At 40.7% G+C, this 18,674-nt stretch overlaps 1 protein-coding gene and 1 long non-coding RNA gene across 5 annotated transcripts in view; one reads left to right on the top strand and one right to left on the bottom strand.

Moving 5' to 3' along the window:
• CHD7 (chromodomain helicase DNA binding protein 7) overlaps positions 1 to 18,674 on the top strand; it is a 215,483-nt gene that overhangs the window by 116,388 nt on the left and 80,421 nt on the right. For all 4 annotated transcript variants that reach the window (XM_087961776.1, XM_087961777.1, XM_087961778.1 and 1 more), the window contains exon 5: positions 13,719 to 13,857. In XM_087961776.1, the coding sequence (XP_087817902.1) occupies positions 13,719 to 13,857 (139 nt within the window). The remainder of the gene's footprint in view (positions 1 to 13,718; positions 13,858 to 18,674) is intronic.
• On the bottom strand, positions 8,225 to 12,448 carry LOC148131480 (uncharacterized). The gene is made up of 3 exons (XR_015748915.1): positions 12,328 to 12,448; positions 9,751 to 9,827; positions 8,225 to 8,473 (listed from the first exon to the last, which is right to left on the bottom strand). It is a non-coding gene; the product is annotated as an uncharacterized LOC148131480 (long non-coding RNA).

The raw sequence follows: 18,674 nt of genomic DNA on the forward strand, positions 1-18,674 counted from the left end.
ATTGGTGGCAGACTAAGCCTTTTTGCAGACCAATGTGAGAATACAACAACGGATGCTTGGGTTCTAGACATGACAAGGTCTGGCCTATCCCTAGAATTCCGATCCAATCCCCCGAGGTTCATTATTCATTGCCTCCTTTTGAACGATGCAACCAAGAGAAATCTAATGGAAGCTGCTATTCATTTACTGGCTATCCAGGCTATAGAGACAGTTCCAGAACACCAGCAGAGGCATGGATTTTACTCAATTTTACTTGTCATTCCAAAGAGCTCGGCGGGATGGAGAGCAATTCTCAATCTCAAAAGTCTGAATTGTTACCTGATACACTGAAGATTCAAAATGCACACTCTGCAATCCATCCTAGAGAGTGTCAGGGAGGGAGATTTTTTGACAACCATCGATCTCACAGAAGCTTACCCGCACATACTGATTCAGCCTGCTCACCATTGGTACCTGAAATTCTGCTACGCGGGCAGGCATCTGCAATACAGAGCCCTCGCGTTTGGCCTGGTGTCTGCACCCAGAACTTTCACAAAGATTCTTGCGGCATTGATGGCCCATCTCAGGACCATCCTGGTCCATATACAATGCTACCTGGATGATATTCTAATCTAGTCATCATCGCACAGGCAAGCAGAAGATGACCTATGGATTACCGTGCAGGCATTGCAGGCCCATGTGTTCTCGATCAATACCAGCAAGAGCCACTTAACGCCAACCACCCACCTATTATACCTGGGGGCTATAAGAGACACCGTAGCCAGGGTGGTCTCCCTCTCCCCAGAGCGAAGGTCTGACATCCAGGGACTGGTGGGTTAAGTACAGTCCCACAGGGTAGCATCACTAGCTCAGCTATCCCAACTCTGGGCAAGGTGATCTTTTGCATTGTAATAGTGCCATGGGCTCGGCTGCATGCAAGGGACCTGCAGTGGTTCCTGCTCCCTTATCAGAGGTCGGGATGGAGCAATTCACTGGCAAGGTTAAGGATACCGCCAAAGGTGTTAACTTCCTTTCTTTAGTGGACATCCCCAGTGATGGTCAGGAGGTGTTTTTTCAGAGAGCAGCCCCATCTAACGATTACTACAGACACCAGTCTTTTGGGCTGGGGAGCTCATTTTCAAGATCAAGTGGCTTAGGGAAGGTGGTCAGACATAGACTTAAAACACAACATAAATTGGCTAGAACTGAGCAGCCCACTTAGCTCTCAGGGAATTCAAGGATTGGATAGCAGGGCAGCATGTTCTCCTCTTTATGGACAATGTGGCTGCCAAGGCCCACATCAACCAACAGGGGTGGTAGTTACTCCAAGCCCCTAATGAAGGAGGCAGAACAGGTGTGCCGCTGGGCAGAGAAGAACCTAGTTTCCATCAAGGCAGAATATATTTCAGGAGTGAAGAATGTGCAGGCAGACTGGCTGAGCAGTCGACTAGTAGCTGAGCGGTCAACCAATCCAAGTGGCGCCTGCATCCAGCTCTGTTCAAGGAAATATTGGACCGTTTTGGTCTTCTAATTGTGGACCTTTTTGCAACTCCTTCGAACAGCCAGCTGCTAAGGTTTTTTTTGAGGTTCCCAGAGCAGGGGGCGGAAGGAGTCAATGCACTTAGGTGCCAGTGGCCGCGGGGTCTCCTTTACACCTTTCCCCCACTTTCACTCATCCCAGGGGTGATCAGGAAGGTCATCAAGGAAGAAAGTGGAGGTTCTACTCATAGCTCCCCATTGACCCAGGCGCCCATGGTTTGCAAACCTGGTGAGTCTCTCAATAACCAGACCATAGAGGATCCCCTCTGAAAAGATCTCCCTCAGCCAGGAGCTGATCGACCACCCAGAGCCTCAGTGGCTCCAATTGGCCGTCTGACACTTGAGAGGAGAATTCTGATGGGGGACAACTTCTCCTCCCGGGTGATTAAAACCAGGCGACCAGAAAACCATTGACCACCAGAATTTATGATGCAACGTGGAGGGCCTTCTGTAAGTAGTGTGTGAAGAAGGGACTACAGCCCATTTCAGCGACAGTGGCCCAAGTACTGGACTTTTTGCAGGTGGGATTAGATAAGGGCCTGGCCCCTGCCGCTATTTGTAGACAGGTGGTAGCCCTTTCAATGATCTTGACTTTTGGGAACCTAGAGTCCCTAGCACAGATCCCAGTGGTACATAGGTTTCTCAGAGGAGCCACCAATTTGAAACCTCCAGTGGTGCATAGGTACCCCACCTGGGACCTATCCAAGGTGCTTCAGGCACTTACGACTGCACCTTTTGAGCCTTTGAGAACTGTCAACCTACATTTTCTAACTTAAAAGGTGGTTTTCCTTGTGGCCATAACATCGGCCAGGAGGATATCGGAGCTGACAGCCCTATTCATCAGGGAGGACCTCTGTGTTTTCCACGCCAATAGAGTTGTCCTACAGTTGAACCCGGCCTTCATCCCCAAAGTCAATTTCTACTTCCATCGAGCTCAGGAATCTTTGCAGACTTCTTTCTGCCCGGCACCATCTCATGCGCGGGAGAAGATCTGGCACACATTGGATATAAGGCAGGCCCTCTGTATATATATCAAACGGACTGTGGCTTTCAGGAGGATGGAGGCCATGTTTGTGTCATTCCAACCGACGACAGTGGGACAGAAAATTACACCATTGGCCATTGGCAGATGGATTAGAGGCCAAGGCATATGAAGAGCAAGGCTTGGCAATACCGAGACATATTACAGCACGCTCCTTTGAAGTGCAGCAACAACAGCGGCATGGGCCACGCAGGCTTCAGTGGAGAAAATTTGTAGAGTGGCGACCTGGTCTTCGCCTTTGCTTTTATTAGGCATTATAGACTCAACACATTTGCCTCGACAGAAGCTGCCTTCGAAAGACAGGTATTACAAAGGGTGCTTTCAGCACCACAGACTTGGGACCAGACAGAGACCCGCCCGTAGGACATCAGCTGTCTGGATCCCATCGACACCACTCTGGAGAAGGGGCGTTGGTCTTACCTGAGACGCTCTTCATAGGGTGGAGATAGGATCCAGCCCCACCCCTGGAGACCTTCTGGCCGGGGTGCAGGTTTGACAGAGACAGGTACCGTTGATCAAGCACGTGCATCTCTTCAACATCATCGAAAGCTGGGGACCATTGGTGAAGAGGCAGCATGCCCTCAGTTTAAGGAACTCAGTCTAAGGAGCAAGCAGATCAGAGTCATCCCACACTGTCTGGATTCTATCTCCACCCTCTGAGAAGGAGCACCTCAGGTAAGACCAACGCCCCTTCTTGTTGTTTAGTTTCCAAACGTTTCATCACTAGGCTAGATAACATCATCAGTGGAGCTTTGGTTGAAGTGTCTGGTTTCAGTTTTCTTCTGCTTTTATAGGTCTTATTATGTGGTCATATAACCAACTGGTCACCTCACCACCAGATGTCTTTCATAAGGTGTGACTAAATGACCACATAAGACCTATAAAAGCAGAAGCAAATTGAAACAAGATACTTCAACTGAAGTTCCACTGACTATGTTACCTAACCTGGTGATGAAACGTTCAGAAACTAAGCAACAAACTTGGAGAACAAACCACCACCACCATCTACCACCCAGGCTACAAATATTTTCCACCTTTTCTGTGTGTAGGTGCTTTATATCCTCTTCCTGGATTTTAGATTTTGGTTCTCATCTTGTTCTCTTGAATTCTTCCATATCAGTTCTAAGAACTGTTGGCAGCATCTCTGTAGGCTCTCTTACTTCCATAAACTGTACTTTTCGCATCATCCTAATTATTACAAGGATTATAGTGAGTGGCAAGTAGCTTCATTCTCTGCTTCTGAGGTGACTGCCTTTCCCCCTTATTGATGTATTTGGACCCTGAACTGGACTCTTTGCTTTATCTGCATTTCTTGCAAATGTGATCCTGTTTTCCAAGTGAAGCTATGAGTAATCAATTGCTGTAAAAAATGGGAGGCTCTTTTGGTGATTCCATTCTTCTGATCTAGTGGAAGGGTCTTCCATATGTATTCTGCTAATTTTTTTCCAAATACAGCATATGGCTGGTCCTCCACCTAAATCTTTTTCCAAATATAGCATTTGGCTGGTCCTACACAATTTCCCAATTTTGTAACCTGGATTTCACAATGATCTTCAATCATGCATAATTACCCACTCGTGCGGGTGTCACCGTAGCACTTGTTGTTGCCCTAGTTGGCCATTTTGTGTGTATTCTGTATTTTATCATATTATTTTTGGCTTTTCATTATTCATTTGTTATTGTTATTGGTCTGTTTTTAACTTAGTTAGGCTTTTAGAGATGTTATTGCAAGATGTGTAGCCATACTGAATAAATAAAATAAAAGATTCTATCTAGTTACAGATGCCTCCATTCCAGTCTCCTTGGAGACACCAATTTGCATTGGTCATGTCAAAATGAAATTCAATGGTGAAAAAAGTAAGGTCCTACATTTAGGCAAGAAAAACAAAATGCATAGATACAGTATATGTGGTACCTTCTCAATAGTAGTGACTGAGATAGGGATCTTGGAGTCCTAATGGACAATCTCTTAAATATTAGCAGCGTGCTGCAGCTGCCAAAAAAAGCTAACACAGTCTAGGATGCATAAACAGAGGGATAGAATCAAGATCACATTAAATGTTAATACCACTTTATAGTGCCTTGGAATACTGCATTGGAATACTGCATCCAATTTTGGTCACCACAATGTAAAAAAAAAGATGTTGAGACTCTAGAAAGAGTGCAGACAAGAGCAACAAAGATGATTAGGGGACTGGAGGCTAAAACATAAAGAATGGCTGTAACTGGATATGTCTAGTCCTATGAAAAGAAGAACTAGGAGTGAGATCTCAGAGACTGCCACAAAGAAGAGGGAGTTAAACTATTCCCCAAAGCATCTGAGGGCAGAACAAGAAGAAATGGTGGAAACTACTCAAGGAGAGAAGCAACTTAGAACTAAGGAGAAATTTCCTGAGAATTAGAACAATTAATCAGTGGAACAACTTGTCTCCAGAAGTTGTAAATGCTCCAACACTGGAAGTTTTTAAGAAGAGATTAGATAACCATTTGTCTGAAGTTGTGTAGTTTCCTGCCTAAGCAGGGGGTTGGACTAGAAGACCTCCAACATCCCTTCCAATTTTGTTATTCTAAATTCTAAATATGAACGGATTTTCCTTTCAAAAATATAAAGGAAAATGTGAGGTTCTATGAAGTGTATAGTCCCTGCTCCTAATCTAAAGGCTGCTGTTCTGTAAAGAAAGGAATAAGGAGGAAAGGAAAGAGTTTCTACCTGCCAGCTTCCCACTAGAGAATTCAATGGGGAAACCAACAGGAAGTCCCTCCTGCATTGGTTTTTTTGCCCATCCATGATCATTCTCTTTCTCTATTTAAATAAGAAATGATGACCCAATAGATCTCAGATTTTCTAGTACATTACATAATCTGATATAAAACTACTATTTTTCACTTTTTTTTTTCATTCCATTAATTTCTGAAATAGACTGTTGGCGCTTGATCTAATCCAGAATTTATAAAAATTCAGATCTTTGTCAGATGCAGTTTTCTTTTTCATTCTTGCCCCTTTAGGTTTCCTATCAGTAATCTTCTGAATCTGTTCGTAACTGCAAATAATCATAGTTTCCTGCCCAGAATATTATTCTAGAAGAGAGGGTATGAGAGCACATTGTACCATTCAATTTTGTCATTCAAATATAACTTATAGTAAAATAGTGCTGTGGTGGCTTTCTCTTTCTGTTGTTTGAGGTTTTAATGAGAATATGGTAGTTATCGGTAATACTAACCAGGTGGATTTTGTTATTTGTAGGTGTTATGTTCCCGAGACTAACTGTGGCAAATAAAAATCTTTAGACCTTGAACCTATGGAAATTGGGAAGGTTAGGTTCGAGAGTTCCAGAAAACAAGCAAAAAAGGGGAAATCATCTTACTTTCCATTCTTTTTTATTGAAAAATAAATAAATAAAAGAACAAATAAATATTTTTAAATATTTGGAATATTGTGTTTTATTCAAAATAAAACAAATGTGGAACAGCAATCTTGGGCTTGCAATGTCAAAATCAAAATAAAGATACAGATACAGATAATCAGAGTTGGAAGGGACTTTGTAGATCATCTAGTCCAACCCCCCCACCCAAGCAGGAGACCCTACACCATTTCTGACAAATGGCAGTCCAATCTCTTCTTGAAAGTCTCAACTGATGGCGCTCCCACAACTTCCGAGGGCAAGCTGTTCCATTGGTTGATTGTTCTCACTGTCAGAAAGTTTCTCCTTGTTTCCAGGTTAAATCTCTCCTTGTTCAGTTTCCATCCATTATTCCTTGTCTGGCCTGCAGGAGCTTTAGAAAATAGCTTGACCCCTTCCTCCCTGTGGCAGCCCCTAAAATATTGGAAGACCGCTATCATGTCTCCCGTGGTCCTTCTCTTTACTAGACTAGCCAAGCCCAGTTCCTGCAACCGTTCGTTGTATGTTTTAGCCTCCAGTCCCCTATCAAGGAAGGAGCTAGTAGCAAAAATGAAAATAAGTTGGCAATCATTCTTCCACCTCTTCAAACTTATAGAAAGTGTTGGTATTCTTTTCTGAGTAATTCATACCAGTGGTAGGCTGCTGCTGGTTCAGAACGGTTCTACAGAACCGGTAGTTCCAATGATCAGCTGTCCCCGCCCGCCCACCCCCACCCTATCCTGTGCTATATTTCTGTTTTTTTAAGCTCAACTGATTCGCGCGGTATAGTGGATTACTGTGCTTCAACTGTTCTACTTACCAGGACCGCCCTAGAAGGTAAGCTGTAGAGATTCAAATTGGTGGTTTTTGAATGCTGCATGCGCAAAGTGCGCACTCACAAAACCAGTTGTTAAACCGGTTGCAGCCCACCACTGCTTCATACCTATGGTAGATGTAGCTATATTTACAAAGTGGCTGATGATAATGCTTTGCTGGGTTTTGCACTTTAGAACCCAATGGTTATCCTTACAATGTTGTAAAGTAACTGTCAGGGCTCCAGCAGTTGCCCTAATTAAATCAGTTGTCTTTCGAATTTGATGTTGTAAAGAGTCACATTCAATACTCCACAGTTACAGAATATTAGAAAGTACTAGGAAGCTAAAGGACTTTCCTGTTTTCTTTCTTATCTTCTTCATTGCTCTCAGGAGCTATCTGGATGATTTCCACTCCTAATGCAATTCAAAGAAATCCTCTACTTTATATGGCTGAATGACTTCCACATTTTTTAAACCAAAGATATATATTTTGTATTAACTTTGTATGCTGCTGATGTAACAGCTACAACAAATAAATGCCTGTCCCAGCCTGTAATGTTTTTCACACTGTGAAACACAGTTGCTACAATATTCTCAATGCATGTTATGATCTAGAACAGTGATTGGCTCTCAACCTTTTCTTTACCATGGACCCCCTTTAAATACCTTTTGGGGCCATGGACCATTGCCATGGATCCTCAAGGCTTAACTCAAGATTTAAATCATAACATTTATTCAAGCCTTGGCGGATCCCCTGTGATTCCCAGTGTCTATGGACCACAGGTTGAGAACTACTGATCAATTCCGCCATTCCTCTGACAATTCCTGACTGATATGGAAAGAAACATTGTCCTACAAAACAGCTTTGAAAAGCATGTTTGGGACATTTTCCTAAAAGTACATTAACAATATATGATTTATAACTTAATATGCGACCTTAGTCTATTTGTTGGTGTTTTGGGGATTAAGATGGCAATCTCCATGTTCAAGTGTGCAATTCTGAGGCTGCAGTATGCCCAAGGACTTACAGACCAGCAGATGCTAGTTTCTTGGAGGCGAGATATATCTGCACCTTATGCAGAAAGCATTTAGCTCTTATTCTCTTGTTGTCTCACTAGAAGACAGCAAGCTGGTTTTTATTTTTCCTTTTCAGGATACCAGACCTTTGTGGGTTATCTTTGTGTACCAGGATGGAGGGGAGGGGAGATATATGAGGTTAGCTGTATTGGCTGCATATCTCATGTCATTTTCCCCATCTGCCACTTGAGGAAAATGCTAACTATATTACTGCATTTGTTAAATTATTTTAGTAAAATAATTATGCGAATCACTAGATATTTAATAAACACTTATACTGTATATTATTTCATCCATAATTGCATATACTGATAAACTCAAGGTTGCACAAAGTCTTGAAAGCAATTTTATTACCAAAATTTGCCATTAAATTGTGATTTTAAAATAATACAAAGGCAAAATTATTAAATACAGGGGGAATAGTGTTAATTGTATTTAACTACTTCAAGTCAAATTCAGTTAGTAATCTGCTTTGAGTTGTGATCCTAGTACACCACTTGCATGGTGTAGAAGTTTAGAACATTGGATTTCGACTGGAGACATTCATAGCCATGGAAGCTCTTTGTTTTGGCTAGTTAGTCAGTCTCAGAGCAGCCTATGATGTCATTCAATGGGATTGCCAAGTACATCACCTTGAGCTCCTGAAGAAAAAGTAATATATAAATCTAATTAATTAATAAATGACCCACATATGGTTGTTGACCTGTATTTCCCTAAGTTATAAAATAGCAGTACTGTCTGTATCTTAATTTTCACATTAAGAATTAAATTTGGAACTGTCTGATTAACTTCTTGTAGTCTAGTTTTAGTAAAATGTTGTAAAACTAGCTGATATAAGAAGTTGGCAGCATGGCAGTTTATTAATGTAACTTTTATAGAAAAAAGAAGGAACTAAAGGACACTTCCCCTCCATGAGAAAACAATTTATGAATAATAACCAAATGGTTGCAAAACAAAGTCCTAGGGACTGCATATAATAGGAATCAGCCTAGTATTACTGCAACTATAGATTATAATGCTGATATAATTTTTTTCCATTTATTTACTGTGTTCCAATGTTTTGATAATTTATTTGGCTGACTTAAAGTGTTTCTAAATTAAGTATGAAAGAGGAGTAACAATCATATATAGTTTTCCAGATGTATACTACATTATAGAACAAGATGCATTGGTTGAGTATATTAAGATGTGTAGTCGTTTATTCATATAAAGATGTAGTTAATGGACCAGAATAAGAATAGTATTCTGAAAAGAGGACACACAATTCTGAGCGGAAAGCAAAAGAAAAAAATGAATTGTTTGGGAAAGCTAGAGGTAGTCTTTGATTTGATCATTACTCATACAGTGACCTAAGTCATGATGGCGCTGAACAAATGGAATAACCATTTCCTAAATTCTGTCAATTGCAGAAGAACCTTGGTCATATGATCAAAATTTGAATGCTTCACAACCCAGCCATATTTATGATTGTAAAGGAACTCCAACCCCATCCTACCCCACTGCCTATCTTTCTACCCCTGTCACCCTGCACTCAGCTACCTTTAGGTCACCTTCACTGTTTTTGAGAATTGCATCTCCTGATTGCTGGGGCTGGCTTTAATTCTAACCCACTTTTTTCCACAATGCAAAGCCAGCTGCATCTCAACCTGTCTGCCAAGCTGGGCATGCCTCTTCAGCAACCGAACAGAGAGATGACAAAGATTTAATGAGATGGCAGAGCATAGGGCAACAGGTGTCTTGGAGTGCAGGATATCTGGGACTGTGTTCAGGCTGTGCATTTCTGGGGCTGCTTCCTGCCCTATAAGGCAGGATGCAGGACAGCCAAAAGGACATAGAGGTGCGTGTGTGTGTGTGTGTGTGTGTGTGTGTGTGTGTGTGTAGGGGGAGATGGATGGGGAAAATTGGAGGCAGTCCTTACCTTACTGAGGCACAGAGCTAAATGTAGTTCCAGCCTTCCAGTTCAAAACAATCTTGTAGGTAGAGGTGAATTTTAGTCTATATGAGGAATGTTAACAGAGCATTTATATAAAAATAAGGATAGATTTTATAAAATATTTTACTTAGCTTTTTATTTGTGTTGTAAAAATTACCTTTGTGAACAGGACACATTTTACACTCTCCCAATATGCTTTTATATAACCTTTATAGGCTTGTAGAAGACATGAATAAGAAAGGATGCCTGAAAATCCTTCAGTTGTATTTTTTTCTCAGTCAATTGAATAACTATAAATGTTCTGCTTGTGTAACACAAGAAATTTATACTGTCCATATACTGTACCAAGAATACAAAATGTTATGCCAAAGGGCTATTATACGCCTTTGTGGTATAACTTATAGCAGTGTTAGCGAATCTTTAAAGCACCATGTGCAGAAATGAGAGCGTGCGTGCGTGGGGGAGCGCCAAAAACTGGAAGAGCAGCTCCCCAGCACGCATGTGCACCCCGGGAAGCTGAGCTTCCAGTTTCTGCGTGCGCCCCTGCGCCAGCCACCTGCTTTTCCGGTTTCCAGTGCTCCTGCACTCATGCAGACCAGCTGGGCGGCGCACATGTGCGCTGGAACACAAAAAAGCACAAGACAACAGCTGGTGTGCCCAGAGAGATGGCTCTGCGTGCCATTTCTGGCTCATGTGCCATAGGTTCGCCATCATGGCCTTCTAGCATTGTTGTTTTCCACAAATATAGCACCCAGACATAAACTGAGCAGTGTAATATATGCAGTACAGTGCAGTGAGACATGTATTGTCCATTGGAGAATCAAAGCAACCACTTCACAAATGCATAGTACAGCATAGGAGAATAAACCCATCAGGACAAGATTCAGCAGTCCATCTGCATTTGAAAGACAAAAATCCACATTCTGGACAGGGCCACTAGGTTGAAAGAGGGTTAAAGAGGCCATCTACATTAAGATTGAACAAACCTCTCTCACCAGAGGGGGAGAGATATGACACTACCTATCTCCTGGTTACAACACAGTCCTTTCAGCAGTTCCAAAAAGGTTCCATGTCCATTTGCACTATTCGGATGACTCTGAGAGCACAGATAGACCTCCAAGTGGCTTCAACCAGTCTCAGAAAGAGTGCTAGACCAGATGTCTGCAAGGGAATATAAATCTTTCCATCCTCCGCCATTCAGTCAGAACTGAAGAAACTTTTTGGATGAGACGCAAAAGGAAAAACAAAATCCAGTTGTCTTTTGAAAAAGCACATTTAAGACATACTGTTTCTACTACAAGTATCTTATTACTATTGCTACTGCACTACTACACAGCTGTATTTTATTTTTACACACCCTGGTCTATCTTTAAATCCTCTCCCTAATTTTTTTCTAGGATTTCTTTTATTCTTAATTTCTACTTTATTAAAGGCAGCAGGTAAAGCACTGACACCTTCTAAATGCTGGGCTTGGCTGTACCTCTTCTATTTTTCCCAACCCTTCTTTGTCTGTGAAGAAAACACCTTTTATTTAGCATCTTTGTTTCTCTGTTGTTGAGTTACAAAAGCCCACGTATCTCCTCCCCCACCTGTTTCAAACTAAGCCTTTTATAAGCAATTCTGCTGTGCTGCCACTGGGGAGAAGGCTCAAATAAGTGGGATAAAAGACAACACAGGTGCCTGCAATTTTCCCAGCAGCCTGTTCTTCCACACTGTCTACCTATCTCAGCAGAAAATAAGTTAGCATCTATAGCTTCTGGATAATTTGCAGTAGATCAAGAAAAGACTGTAGATCCCTAATATTTTTATGAGTAGCATATTTCTTATCCCTCTCCACATAGTTAGGATTCTGAAATGAAGAATTAAGTGGTAGAAAACTATGTAGAAGACATGGACCCCAGTGGAGAAGGAAAAGACAATCCTGAAACAGCAAGGCTTAAGTGTATCTTGTTTGTCTAGAGCAGGGTGTCAAACTCATAGCCCATGGGCCAGGTGCCTGATACATAGGCCACACCCAGTTTAGCAAAGGGTGGAACAGTCACAATACGTCACATGACAAGACCTTGACACTCCTGGTTTAGGCCATTCCCTTGCTCTAGTTCACAGGTGTCAAACTCACCATATCATGCTGCCGTCACGGAGCTGGGGTGGGCGTGGCCTCCATGTGACACATCCAGCCCGCAGGCTCCCAGTTTGACACCCCTGCTCTAGTTGATGAGTGTGGCTGATATTAGTTAAAAAAAAGCACAGCTGGTTCTGTAGACAATTTAATTCAATTAAGAGTGAAACTTCTTTCTGTGTAAGTAAGTCAATTTCTTTCTGTCTTAAAAAATAGAAAATACAAAGCACGTTAGTGCTTTTTAGGATATTAGCATGTTATCAAACTTGCTCTAAAGAATTCATCAATATGTCAAGCTAGCCACTTATAAGCAGTACTGCACACAAGGTATGTTAACCATTATTAAGCTAAATTGTATGGTCTGATTGATAGAGGTCACCGGTAAAAAGTAGTAACCTGTCAACTTGCTTAAGCTGGCAACAGTTCAAGCACGACAGACTTACCTTTGATTTAAACAAATTTGAGAAATATGTAAAGTTTGGGAAGCAGTTTTCCACTGATTTGATAAAAGAAACCACAAAATGCTGCAGCGCAGGTGTTGAAAATGTTTGAAAGCTGATTGAGGGAAGCAGATGGCTTTAGTCAGTGGCATCCAGCCAAAAGAGCAGGTGCTGGTCATGTGATCACTGGTTACCAGGGTAATCTGATTGCTCTTGGCGTGCAGATGAAAGAAAAGGGGCCCTGCATTCAGCTGTAGCATTGTATAATTTGTGGCAGTTAGAGCGGAAATAAATGCTGGAAATGGAGCCTCATAGTAGGGGAAGCTACTGTCCATGTAGTATATATACTGGCATGGTTGGAAACAGAACAGTTGTGAAGATTCATTTTGAAGAAAATGATTGTCTTCTGACTCTTAACACATACAAACCAACATTTTGGAAGTAAAAATAATGGAATAGAATGATTCTACATAAGCTTCTTTATAAATCTATTTGTATGACTTAAACATAAAATGTCAAATGAAAACATTTAACTCAGTAAATTATCCAATCTCTCCTGCCTTACTTCTTTCTTGGATTCTGAATATCATGAATACATTTGACAAAAGTACGTGTACAATTTCTAGGAATTTGACATCTGATGGAATTCTGTGAAATTGTGTATGTTTTCATGCATATTTGTCATTAAAGTAAGCTCAGCTGAATATTCATAATTTTGTCTTTAAATAACATGGATACCTTACATTCAAATGTATTAATTTTTGCTTCATCTCTTACAGGAATATTTTTCAGAAATCCCACTTGGAAACAAACATTACGATTTATGTCCTGAACACAATATTAAACTCAATAGATTTAACATTCCCATATGTTTGTCATTTTTCTTGGTAATATGAAGGCATTATGAAAGCTCAGTGTTCTACTTGTATGGTTTTGGAAGTGCCTAAATTTTATTTACTAGAGACCAGGTTTTACTTTTTTTATGTGTTCATTATTTCTATCCATGCCCCATTTAATACTGACTTATGCAGTGTTGGGATATCCATCCTAGAAAGGAGAATTCTAAAGGAAGATAATACAGGATCAATGTACATGTACATGTACATGTATGCTGCTTAAGATAACATGTCAATATTTGTCCTTCAATTACTCTTCTCAATTTGTTTTATTGTGTATATTTTATTAACATTTACAACAAACGGACACTTTGTATTTATGTTGGTTATATACATATTGCAATTAAATGAGCCTAATAATAGCATTTATAAAATAATACTTAAAAATTTAATTAGATTGAGGAAATTTAAGCAGCTGTAATAGTTTCTGGAAATTTTCATTTCAGAATAGGAAAAGATTTGTATATGCAATATTGATTAAAGGTATTTCTATTTCAGTAACAAAAAAGCAGAATCGGAATCTAGTGCAGTGAAGAAAAAAGTCAACAAGGGAAAGGAAGGTTCTGAAAACTCAGATGTGGAAAAAACACCACTAGGATCACCACATCCTGAAGAAGAAGATGATGCAGGAATTCAGGTACTTCCATTGGTCATTTGTTCATACCTGATTGTTGAGCACTATGGCCTCGTTCAGATATAGTGCTATTCTGTGATTTAGTTTTACAAGAAACAAAAGTACACCCCTTTAAATGTATGTATGTATGTATGTATGTATGTATGTATGTATGTATGTTTTTTTATGTTTTTGCGGGTATTTATATGTATGGTAATTAGGTTTCTTTGGGTATTTTCCCACGTCTTAATAGTTGTGCTTTTAAAGTTATAGCAACGTTTCGGCAGAATTTCATCTGCCATCCTCAGGCTTGTGTATTGGGTTCTTTTTAATCTTGTGTGTCAGGCTTGTCAGCTGTTTTTTGTTTAATACCTAAATACCATACATACACACATATATGTATGATATATGTGTGTGTGTGTGTGTGTGTGTGTATAGTGAGACATTTGGAAATGTCCATTTGCTGTCAAGATAATCATGCTTCATTTTCTCTGAATTGTACATCATGAATAAGTTCCTTGTACTATCATGAATAAGTTCCTTGAAGTAATTATGATGATGGCTTTTTTCAATTTATTGCAATTGAGTTTAATGAAAGATTAGGTTTGGAACATTCTGGTAAATCATAGTTAATAAAAAATAGAAACTGAAGTCCTGCTGGAATAGGAGATGGGAAACAAATAGTGTAGATATATGCCAAAAGACTGGTTTTGGGTTTTTTGGTGTCTTCAGGCCCATGTTTGACTCTGCCTTGCCTGGACAAGTCCAGGCAAGTGTTCTTGGCAAGGTTTTTTTTTTTGAAGTCCTTCCTCAATTGAGACAAAGTGACTGGCCCACAGTCACCCAGATAGCTTTTTGTCCAAGGCAAGAGTACAACTTATAGTCGCTTGGTTTATATCCTGATGGCCTAACCTACTACACTAAACTGGCTCTCATGATTCATTATTACTATTCCTATTATTAGTAGATCACTGCAACTAATACAACAGAGCTTCTGGTACTCAGAAGCCAGAATTCCTGACCTAAATTGGCATGCTATAATGATTAGCATATGAATGTGTGCAGTCTATTTTTTCAACCTTATTGTGTGAATGGAAAACTAGAGAATCCATTCTTTTGAACTGTGGATCTTCTTGCTCCTAAACAATCTCAGTTTGTAAGCTTGCAATTTTATTATCCTTGCTTGGACATTAATACATTATGATCATAGTTAAAAAGTCACCGAAAGCTAATGGTTCAGGTAAGTTAAGAAAGTTGAACCTAGCCATATCAAATAATCTTATATTAAAAGTTATAAAGACTTAAAACTCCTGAAAAAGTGTCAGTCTGGCTTCCTATTGTATTATTTGTACTCAGGCAGGTTTTAAAATGTAGATTGATTTTATTGCTGATAGGGTTTAATCTGATGCTGTCTATTCTTATTTATGAATTTTTAAATTATAGCTGACATATACATTAGCTATTCCATTTCATAGCAAGAAGTGTTATATAAAATGTAGAAAAAGAGTAAACAATGAAAAAAAGGATTTGAAGAAGAAAATAAAATAAAATCTAAATAGAGTTTTTAGCAGTGCAAGTTTCTCTCTCTCCTTATACCTTTCTATCATCATACCTCATCTTGTTTCCATCATATCCCTATATCATATTTTTTTGTTTTACAATCTTTTTTTTTTGACAATCTCATTAGCTTTATCCAATCACAACTTTTTTATTGTTTCTTCATATGATTGTTTTGGAATTTGATCTTTTATTTCCTTTTTATGACTAAACATCTTGTCTTGGTTATTCATGTTTTGTATTAATTCAACATCCATTCAGCATCTATTCATTCTTAACCTTATTTTATCAGAAAATACTTTTTAAGGACCTCATTCCTTCTCCATTCAAGTTTTATGTTTCTTCCAATATAGTCAACTCTGAAATCTACTTAAGTGGATAGAATCATACATGTTCTGTCTCACCTTTCTTCTTTCCCAAAAGATGAAAGAGTACAAACTCACACAAACACAGGCAGGCAGGCTGGTTCGGACTTCACAGAGTTAATTCTTTGGAACTGATAACGTCCTTGGCATTCCAACACGCTCTGCCTGCCAAGTCCGAACTGATAACAAGTAAAAAGCTACTTACAGAAAATTACAAGGCAGACCACAAAAATCATTCCGAAAGAAAACCTGAAGTAAGATCAAACTTTGTCCCGTACAAAGTTCCAGCCGACAACGCACCCACTTTTATCCCCTGTGGGGTGTGGCTCAATGACTCAGCTCACCCTCTGACCCTCCCACGCCTCCTACGTTGCTGCTCACGTTTCTCCCTACGACGCTGCCTAGGATCAAGCCAACATTCTTCCTCTTGACTCCCTGTCAGGGGCTGCTCCGATATGCCTTCCTCCTGATTAATCTCAGGCTGTTCCTCTCGGTTGTCTGATGAAACCTGAGGCATTATCAGGGAGGAAGGCATTGCCAGAGAGGAAGGTCCTGGGGAGGAAGGCATTCCCAGTTCCTCCTCCTCATCTTCCAAGTCCTCTTCCTCTAGCAGCACAGGTTCGGGAATCGGAGCCACAACACATACATATATGTTGTGACTGGGATAGAACACATATATATTCAAACAAGTTATTTTTCACAATAGCAATAGACTTATAAAAAGCTTCACGGTGCTTTATAGCCCTCTCTACACAGTTTTACAGAGTCATCATATTGCCCCCAACAATCTGGGTCCTCATTTTACCGACCTCAGAAGGATGGAAGGCTGAGTCAACCTTGAGCCAGTGAGATTCGAACTGCTGGCAGTCAGCAGAAGTAGCCTGCAGTACGGCATTCTAACCACTGCACCACCATGCACCACAATGATCACATTCTATCCCATTACCATTTTAGTAGCATTTATACATCTTAAAATTCTCTAACAATTTTCTCATCTTAAGTAACCTGCCAAACTACACAAATTAATCTACTTTTTTATTTTGTTGTTTTTACGTATAACTTTCCATTTATTCACACAGTTTCTCCTATCAGGCACTGCTATCTAGATTGTCAATATATTTATTTTCAGATCCATATTCCTTATTGCATATACAGTTTAGCATTTGTTTCAATTATTCAGCTTCTTAGCCAAGAGCATAGCATTGTCAGCATACAAAAGTATCTATACATTGATATCTCCACTTCTAACACCACCACAAATATCCCTTATATATTTAATTCATAAATATTTCTCCCATGAGCTGTTCAGAGCATCCAGGAGGTGCTTCAGTCTCTTCTGGAAAGGCTGGGCTTAAAACTCCGGGACGCTTCTCCTCCTCCACGGGACACCTCCCCAGCGTCCCCCATTTTAGCTCGGCCTTCGTGGTAAGAGGTTGTGCACTCCCTGACTGGAACGGTTTTCTGATTCAGTTAGTCAAAATTCAGGTTTGCTCTTGGGTTAATTCAGCTTGTAAATTTTTCCCCAATTAATTTGGCAATTTCAAGGGTTGTGGCTCTATTAGGTCATCCCCCGATCAGTTTGAGAGCAGTTCTTTGTGGCTGGCGGAGCCTGCCACTCCGCAGGCAGCCTGAGACGGTTGCTTCAGGCAATTAGTTTATATAATCCCCCGATTGTCTTATCTCTGGGATCTTGGCGGAGCGCTCGCAGCCGCGGCTCACTTTTCCTTGCCATTTCGACTGACAGGATAATTTATCTGACAATTTAGAGAGTCAGCAGCAGCGGCTCATTAAACTGCTCAGGCAATTAACATCGGAGATTCTGCCTTCCCACCATTTTCAATGGCTGGCTTCAAGTTCGCGCCTAAATGTCACAGGCGCCATTCCCCGCTGGTTTCCCTTCTTGGGGACTGGGGCAAGTACCTTCCCACTCCACTTCCCTGGCATTATTTCTCTTTCATCTTGCTGTCGTTGGATAAGCAGGCTAGTCCTTAAACAGGAATTTTTTCCTTTTGCAATTGCTTTTGGATCATTACATTGGAGTGAAGCCGCAAGTGCCATTTCAAACAGCGGGACGTTTTTGACAGGAAAGGATCCATCCAGGCCCTGTATAGCTGGTTTCCCTTGTTAGGGACCAGGGATCCAGAATATTTCTTGCTTGGAGCGCTTGGGGGTTGCCCTTGTGGGGACCCTTAGATACTGTTTCCCATATACACAGTTTTACATGTAGATATAGGCACGTATAGGTACATGTATATATATGTGTGTGTGTGTGTGTGTGTGTGTGTGTGTGTGTGTGTATGGATAGATATATATAGACTTACACTCCTGGAGAAGCGTTCTACTTTCAACCACAGGGGTAGGCATCATCCCTAAGTACAAATAATAATAACAATAATAACAATAATAATAATAACAATAAAATTAAAGTTAGAGGCATGAGAATCAGTCCTCCACAATGGAAGGTGACAGTGTCTTCCTCTCCAAGACAAATAAGTCCCGAGATAAGTCAGTGGGCCCCAAAAAGGCCTCTAAGGCGGCGGATAAGGATGCCCATAGATGGCACCAAGCCTTGGAAAGGCAGTTGCAGAAACGGGCCAGGGATGCGGACAACATGGCTATGACACAACAATCAGAGCAGGGCCCAAGTACATTGTTGGGGCCCTTGGACTTATCCACCCAGACCAGACAGGCTATTTCTGGACAGCCTCCCATAGGCATATCTCGTCCAATGAGCACTGGCTGGCGAATCGCAGAGGCAACCTTCATCCCTACGGCCGCCGGTTTAAGACAGGAGGAGGGATTACTTGAGACTATTCCCATTGAAATGAGGCAATGGATGGAGATGGCCATACAAAAGGGCATTGCGGCTGGAGTTCAGCAATCCATCCGGACCAGACACTTTTCGGCTACTTCGGAAAC

This window comes from Notechis scutatus, chromosome 3 (assembly GCF_049901735.1).
Source record: "Notechis scutatus isolate UNSWTSFEM ecotype Mainland chromosome 3, rNotScu1.2, whole genome shotgun sequence".
NCBI classification, from domain to species: domain Eukaryota; kingdom Metazoa; phylum Chordata; class Lepidosauria; order Squamata; family Elapidae; genus Notechis; species Notechis scutatus.